The 8290-nt window shown below is 41.1% G+C and overlaps 1 protein-coding gene across 1 annotated transcript; it reads right to left on the reverse strand.

Moving 5' to 3' along the window:
* Positions 1 to 441: 441 nt before the first annotated feature.
* SUCNR1 (succinate receptor 1) lies at positions 442 to 7555 on the reverse strand. Its single transcript, XM_077348657.1, has 2 exons — positions 7430 to 7555; positions 442 to 5138 (listed from the first exon to the last, which is right to left on the reverse strand). The coding sequence occupies exons 1-2, from the start codon at positions 7430 to 7432 to the stop codon at positions 4188 to 4190; spliced, it is 954 nt and encodes a 317-aa protein (XP_077204772.1). The 5' UTR covers positions 7433 to 7555; the 3' UTR covers positions 442 to 4187.
* Positions 7556 to 8290: the final 735 nt, after the last annotated feature.

Here is an 8290-nt window from a genome sequence, read left to right on the forward strand (position 1 = left end):
AAGATAATGAAGCTACTGGCAGACTGTAAGACATGGCTGAATAATTGTATCCCTCTTGATTATAAATTGTGCTGATCTTTGATAAATTTAATTATAATAATTATAGTAGGGCCTGGCAACTGGCAGGGGGACTTACTCAGATGGAGGCAGCATGATTACATTGCTGGAACATGGGGAGTGACATCAGCATGTTGGAATGCTTTCCCACAATTTCCCATCACTTCCCCCCTGCTGGTTAACTGACCAATAGTGGGAAGCACCAACCACTGGCAGTGGGGGATCCTCTCCCTTGCGTGGGGGAATGGCAAGCCTGAACAATGGGGCCTCAGTAGGAACTAAAGTCTTCTGCTCACAGATGCATGTAGGGAGTCATTCTGTGCAACCCCAATTAAAGAACAAAACAGATTAGCAGAACCCATTTTAAATATCATGGGAGTTCTATAGTATTTAAGTAAAGGGGTTTTTTTTGCCTATTCCAGTTCTTGTTTTTGCCATTTGTAATCTTTTGTGAAACAACTATTCTTCTCATATGTGATGACAAAGGAGAGTGATTTATAAACTCATAAACCCATTGTGAAGATTCATGCTTGAAAAGTATGTTTTTGAATTCACTTGGACGGCTGATATGTTACCCTCTGATTTTGTGGAGGGGGGACCCTATGCATCAACCCTCGGGCTAGAGTAAGTGATGGCAATGTCATTTTAAGTGGCTGTAAAAAAAATAGAAAAAAACAGGAAAAGTTTGTAATGGAAATATAAGCATGAGTTTTATCTGTAGCAGAACTAACAGGCAGCGCTGTCAAAGCAAACATGATGGAATTGTCTCTTACCAGCAGTGATTTAGATTTATGCAGACACATTTGTTAGCAGAGCAAATATGAGTTCACAGACTAGAACCTCTTATGCACATTTCCAGAGTAGAACTCCATGGCAATCGTTTTTGAAAATCCCATCACGTGTTTAAATTTAGAACTGTCTCTCCTTCATCTTCATTAAATGTAGCTCAGCAGCTTCTGTTTGTGTAGAATGCCTGGTGAGATTGTTGACTGGCTGTGGAGATGGAAACCATATATTTACAGTTTTCAAGGAGGCATTAGGTCCAATTCGAATTGCTGGTTATTATCTTGTATAGGGATGTCTTTTTCCTGCCTAACTATCCTAACTTGGACTAGTTTACAATGAGAATTTGATGCAGATTCCAGACCAGCCAGTTTGGTGTAGTGGTTAGGAGTGCGGACTTCTAATCTGGCATGCCGGGTTCGATTCTGCGCTCCCCCACATGCATCCAGCTGGGTGACCTTGGGCTCACCATGGCACTGATAAAACTGTTCTGACCGGGGAGTGATATCAGGGCTCTCTCAGCCTCACCCACCCCACAGGGTGTCTGTTGTGGGGAGAGGAATGGGAAGGCGACTGTAAGCCGCTTTGAGCCTCCTTCGGGTAGAGAAAAGCAGCATATAAGAACCAACTCTTCTTCTTCTTCTTCTTCTTCTTTCTCAACTTTTTTACCATTGAGAAACCACTGAAACATACTTCAGGCTTCGCGAAACCCTTAGTGGCATGCAGAATTTGGTTGAGAAGTATAGCTGTGCACATGATCACTTGGGGCTCCTTCCCTTCCCACCCCTCCAGCCACATCACTGGCCATTTGGATATATTATATATTATATAATATATTGAAAAAATAATTTAACTCCTACCCATTGGTAAACTCTTCCAGGGACTCCAAGAAACCCTAGGGTTTCACAAAACCCTGGTTGAGAAAGCCTGGCAAAAACCAAGCCTTCTGGGAAAAACCAAGTTTAAACATGTTTTAACCCCAGTCCAGCAGTTGGGTATGTCTTCTGAAGAAAAGGAGCAGAAGCATACCAAGGGGGGTGGGGGGCGGGGAGGTTTGCTCCAGGCAGAGCTTAGGGAAGGCCTTTGAAGGGGGTCCTCCAAGGAAGTGTTGTCCTGCTGCCTCCAGCCAAACATCCAGAGAGCCAGTTTAGTGTAGTGGTTAGGAGTGCGGACTTCTAATCTGACATGCTGGGTTCAATTCTGCACTCCCCCACATGCAGCCAGCTGGGTGGCCTTGGGCTCGCCATGGCACTGATAAAGCTCTCTCAGACTCTCAGGGCTCTCTCAGACTCACCCACCTCACAGGGTGTCTGTACTGGGGAGAGGAAAGGAAAGGCAACTGTAAGCCTCTTTGAGACTCCTTTGGGTAGAGAAAAGTGGCATATAAAAACCAACTTTTCTTCTTCTTCTTCTTCCCGTTTATTTTGAATACATGTCATTCTGACTGCAGCATAGCAAAAAGCTCTAGGATCTACTACTCTTTCCTGGCTTTCTCCAAGACTTAAGTAGACTTCCTTAACAGATCATGTTGATAATTGCCAGAGACAGAATAAAGTCTGAGTCCAGTGGAATCTTTAAGGGCAGCAAAGTTTCATTCAAAGCACAAGCTTTGGTACACCCACATCTTTCTTCAGAGGGAAGAAGGAGAAGGGAGAGAGGATTCTTCTGACAAAGAAAATATACACTGAGATTGAGCTACTCTGTTTACTTTGAGACCTGATCACACACCCACACATGTTAGAAGAAAGGAAGGGGTGCAAGAAAGAGATGTGTTGGGATAAGGGGAAAGGGGAAATAAAAGGAAATTACGTGGGGAGGGGTCATGCCTTAGTGTGAGGATTATCCTGTTCAGGTTTCCCTACTGCCTCAAAGTAGAGTTGCCAGCGATGCTAGTAAAAGGCACATAGCAAAGGAGGAATTTGATTTTTCAAAAGCGATTGCAGCTGCAAGTGCTGATATTTTCCAGACTGAATTGATTATAATCAAGTATCCAATCATTTGCTTTAAAAATTCAGCAGGTCACAGCACTATAACGAAACAAGCCTTAGAATGAGCCCATGAAAGCTTTGTGCAAGTATAACATTATTAAGACTGTACCTTCTATCCAATGCTAGCAGATAAGGCTTTTATGTATTCTATTTATTTATTTATTATCCTGAGACTTATGAACTGGTGAATATATGCTTCTGCTTAATTCCACAGTTCACCAGCAGACCATAGTGGGCTGGCCCACAGACAGCTCCTGCCTCAGTGCAGTGAACTAGCTTAGCTTCAGAGCCATGGGATAGGCAATCTACTTGCAATTTGTTCCAACAAGTGTTTTTTTTATGAAGCAGAAAGATACATTTTGCTAAGTAGGCATCCAAACTGGATCCCAGTTTGTATTTGATTTTCCTCTCTTAAGGGTTAAGGTCAGGTTACAATGTTTCCTGATTGTACTTTTTCCAACAGGTAACTTCTATGAAATCGGTGACGTTGAGAAATATTCCCAGGCAATCAATTGCATATTATGATTCCACCGGGATTTCACCTTCTATGTATTGCAAAACTGCAAATTAATCATTTTTTTAAAAAAAATGAAACTTGATTCCTAAGATCAGGAACTGGAAAAAATTGAAACACTATGTCTGAAATTTAAAAGCAAAAAAACTGATAACGTTTACACAGCTCTGGAACTTGAGTGAGTTATTAACTTCCACCCCCTTAAATGTATTAGACCATTCCCCCCAATGAATCAATTCTGTTTTCTTCTTCAAACATTTAATGCCTAGTTGGAATGCTGGTCCTGTGCCCTGCTTGGGCTATAGGCAAGGAGGAGTCCACAAGGACATTTTGCCAACTGTGATACGAATATGGCCAAGGATACTTGATTCCCCAGTTGTTGACACCTTTCCCATGGTGCTCACGTTCCAGCTACACAGTCTTCAGGTTGCAACTCCCTCTGTTGAAAGTCTCAGCTGATTGTTAATAGATTTGTCCCAGATTTCTTGTTCTTCATTCATGTCCAAATGGATTCTGTTTATAAGTCTATGCTTTATGAATTTGGACAGAACAGGTAAGCGGCACTGACCAGGATGATAAGAAAGTTTTTGAGAGATAAGAGAAAAATAAGTCAGGGTGAGAGATAATGATGTGACTTCAAACAGCATTGTGATAAGGATTTATTTCCCTCTGCCTGCTGAAGCAAAGAGCAGGAGAGTTCTTTATATTGCTCAATTAGTTTCTAAAATGAAAAATGAAACATTTGGTCCCATAAACCAAAGTTGTTTGGCTTTCTCTGTAGTTGGTTATGCCTTCACTGGTACACTTGAGGTTTCTCTTCCCAAGTCAGACGGTGACATTTCACTTCATTTGCAACAAGGCGTAGTTCTTTTAAAGATGTGTCTTATTTTACTGATCAGCATGTCCCTGAAGTGATCTCCCATGAAGAAATAGAAGATGGGGTTAATTGCGCTGTTCAAAAATGCAAAAGGTCTGGATAAAATGTAAACACCATGAATTATGTTTCTCGTGCATTCAGACACTTCCCATAATTTTGTGCGAGAAGCAATCCTAACATTGCGCATGATGTGATAGGGGGTAAAGAGCAGGGAAAAGATGCTCAGTGCCATGATGACTAATGTGAGGGGTTTCTCAAGAGTCATGGCTGCAGTGAGCTGAGAGCTGCGGCTTTTCAGAAAGCGGAGCATCTTGATGTAAAAAGAGCACATGATGCACAAGGGGATTATGAAGCCAACCAGTGTCAAAATCACACTGTATATCAGGCTTTGGGCTGCATCTCCTGAACTTGCATAGTCCATACATTTGCTAGTACTATTCACCTCCTGTAATTTTATGAAGATTAACATGGGCAGCAATTCCAGTGAAACCACTACCCAAATGGCAATGGAGAAAACAACAGCCATGTTCCTTCTCTGCAGAAAATGAGTTTTGAAAGGGTATTTCATGAGCAGGTATCTATCGATGCTGATAAAAGAAAGGAAAAGGATGCTTGTGTACAAGTTGGCATGCAGAAGGATCCTGTTGACTTGACACCAGATGATCTTATAGGGCCAGGTCCCGCTAGAATAACTGGATACCAGCAATGGAAGGGTGCAAAGGAAAGCGAAATCCGACAGTGTCAGGCTGAATAGGTAGATGTTGCCACTTCTCCAGTTTTTGAGGCAGAATACGTAGCCAAAAACAACCACACTGTTGCCAGTGATGCCGAATATGAACTCAAGAGTATACATGGTGGAAAGGTAATACTTTTCTAGAGATTTTGATATATCCAAGCATTGTCCAGTCCCATTAATATCCTGAAAATGTAAAACCAATGTCAATAAGTAAGAATAAAATTGCATCTATTTTATGACACATTTGAAAGCAAAGGAGATAATTGTAGTCCCAGATTTCTTGTTCTTCATTCATGTCCAAATATTAGTTAAGCCTCCGATAAACATTTGAGCTTAATGCACTCCGAGCTGTTGGCATGAAATGCGCATAATTACCATTTCCCCCCTAAAAGCCAGTTAGATCTTAGCTTGGTTTTCACCATGGAACCCCAGACAGAGTTACTCCAGTATATGCCAATTGGTTCTGTAATAACTCTGCACAAGATTGTATAATTAGCCTACCAAATGGGAGAACAAGGGCTATTCTGAGTATGTTACTATGTTATATAATGTAGTTTTCTGAAGAAAAGACAACTTCTTGAGGGAAATTTTGGAGAAGAACAAAAATTACCTTGACTAATGCAATCAATCATTGAACAGTGGAATCCCAAACAGAGTTACACCCTTCTAAGCCCATTGACATCCATGGACTTTGAAGGGTGTAATCCTGATTAGGACTACACCACAGTTTCCAGGGGAAACTGTTTTTCTTAGTGCTTCAGCTTCTGGATCATTTTTCAGAGATGCATCATAGCTACAGTTCTGTACATAATCAAGATACTCAATCGAAAACTAGCACAATAAATGAACAAGCTTGCCACTGACCACTGTGAATCCAGATTGCAATTATAGGTGTTGCTGACGATATTAAAGAAATGGTTCCAACAAAACTCAGATTAGGTGAAAATGTACAATCGGTTGGGTCCTTTGGCCAGTAGAAGCCACTGATGGTCCAGAATCTTCCCTGCCCTTTCTGTCAGCATCGCTAGATGTAGCAAGAATCATAATTCAGTCTCCAGGGTTCTGTATGCTTTGCCTATATTAGACATGCAGGGTGTGGCTGATTAGGATAGGGGACTGAAAGCTGAATTTTGCGCTCCCCATCAGAATTATTATAAGAGCTATTCAAAGTATTGAACCAGGGAGAGATGCCCAAAGCCCCAGGTGTTGTCCACCCAAGTCCAGAGAGAGGCCTCTGTGTATAGTGTTTGCACATTGCACTTGAAGGGCTTTGTAGAAGTTCAAAATGTAAATGGTAGATAAGTGAGCACAAATCGTGGGTGAGAAACCAATGTCATCCTGTCAAAGCTTGATTCTACAAATTCTACCAATCCTCCCTTCAGATGTCCTTTAAGAACAGAATGACTAAAACAGAAATCTGTAATTAAAAGAATCTGCAAAGAACCACAGAAACACAACACAGCTCACATTAGGTTTCTTCACCTGTGGACAAATAGCATCCAGCCTGCACACAAGCTGAAGCTTGTGCCTGGAGATCCCTGCCAATGAGCTCATGAAACCTGTGCATTGCTGGACTGTAGTAATTCTCAAGGAGTGTCTCTTCCCATCTGTCCCCCATGCACCAGTTGTGAGTCTCCGGTTGCTACCTGCAAAAATTGTCCCACCACTTAGGGCAGCCTGCCTGGCATCAACTAAAGGCTGTGCTTATCCTTTTGCTGCTTTTGCAGGGAAATGAGGAAGAGGTCATGTCAAAAAATGTATAAGAAGTGCCATGCTATTAGCCAGGGCTTTTAACAGGGCATAAGTGGGTTGTTTGGGTTTTTCTTTGATTCCGTAAGTCTTAAATTGTGACTTGGAAGCTATCTTCAGACATATGGAAAAGCGAGATACAGATATTGCAATTAAAAAAAATAAAATGTTGGATGCATGCTGATAGTAAAGATAGACAATGAAGTGCTAAGTGCCACCAAGAAAGGGTATGATGACACCTGGATCGCATTCATTTACCTGAGATACATTTTTTAAAATTTAAATATACTCTGTTTAAATGGCAGCAAAACTTTGTTTCATACAATAGAGAAGGAAAGATGTCAATGACACAAGCATCAATAGCACACAATAGCACAAGAATCACAATATTCTAAACTGTGGAGCCCAGTTTTTACTACGTGCTGTAGAACAACAGTATAAAGCATTCAGGCATTTTCTTAACAAGATCAAAAGAAGAGAAATGATCAGCTTTGAAGCCATTAGCACTTAGAAGATGTCATTCCTATTGGAAGCAAAACTGTCAAAATCTGGCACAACCATCTTTACACTCAAAACTCACTCTTGGACAGGTGCTGCATCATCCACTAATGTGGTCATTGGCTAAAGTCTGCATCAGGGAAATAGATCTACAGTCTCTCCTAATTATGAACGAAGGATACAAATCAAGTTGCAAACATCCCTATCACAATCAGTGTATTACATACCATTCTGTAGAATGGGTATTGGCTTTTCCAGGTATGTCTTCACCATGGTCTGAAAAAAGCTTCCGAGTGAGTAGAATGCCGATCGACAGAGCTCTCAATGCCTGATTTCCACAGCGGGTAGAAAGTGGTTAATGATTCAAAGTGTACAGAGAATTTGCTTGTGTGAGGTAGACATGTGGGCTGCTTCACCGAAACAGAAAGTATTGCAAAACTCATCCTGAGTCAACAGCAGAAATAATGGAAATATTATTCTTCGCAATGACTTGTTCCAAGTGCACTTATATAACCAACTGCACTTATTCTTAAGGGTTCAGCTAAATAGTTTTGATTGTAAACAGAGCCCACAAAACACTTTGGTAGCTCCTAGGGTAGTTGTAAGGTAGCTAAGAAGTCCTTTTAAAAGTCTGGAGTCAGCAAAGTGGTCTTTAATGCTGCCTTTGAAATGTACTTCTTAAAACAATGTAAGTTGTTTATGGGATTGTTGATGTAATATGATTGCTAGATTTTTTTTGCATATATCTAATCACTTCTATATATCCTGCTGTGTTTAAATATTTGCATTAAAGCCTATTTAAAACTCAAGGAAATGAATAGGGTGGAGCCAGAGGGATCATAATACTTCAGTTTACCTGTGTTGTATCCAGTCAGACCGTGTATTTATTTATTTTCTTCATTTATACCCTGCTTTTCTCTACAATAAGAATGTGGAAGGATGTGGACAAAACTGAGAAGGTGCAGAGGAGAGAGACAAGGATGATCTGGGGCCAAGGGACCAAGCCCTATGAAGATAGGTTGAGGGACTTGGGAATGTTCAGCCTGGAGAAGAGGAGGATGAGAGGGGACATGGTAGCTCTCTTTAAG

Source organism: Paroedura picta, chromosome 8 (genome assembly GCF_049243985.1).
Source record: "Paroedura picta isolate Pp20150507F chromosome 8, Ppicta_v3.0, whole genome shotgun sequence".
In the NCBI taxonomy this organism is placed as follows: Eukaryota; Metazoa; Chordata; class Lepidosauria; order Squamata; family Gekkonidae; genus Paroedura; species Paroedura picta.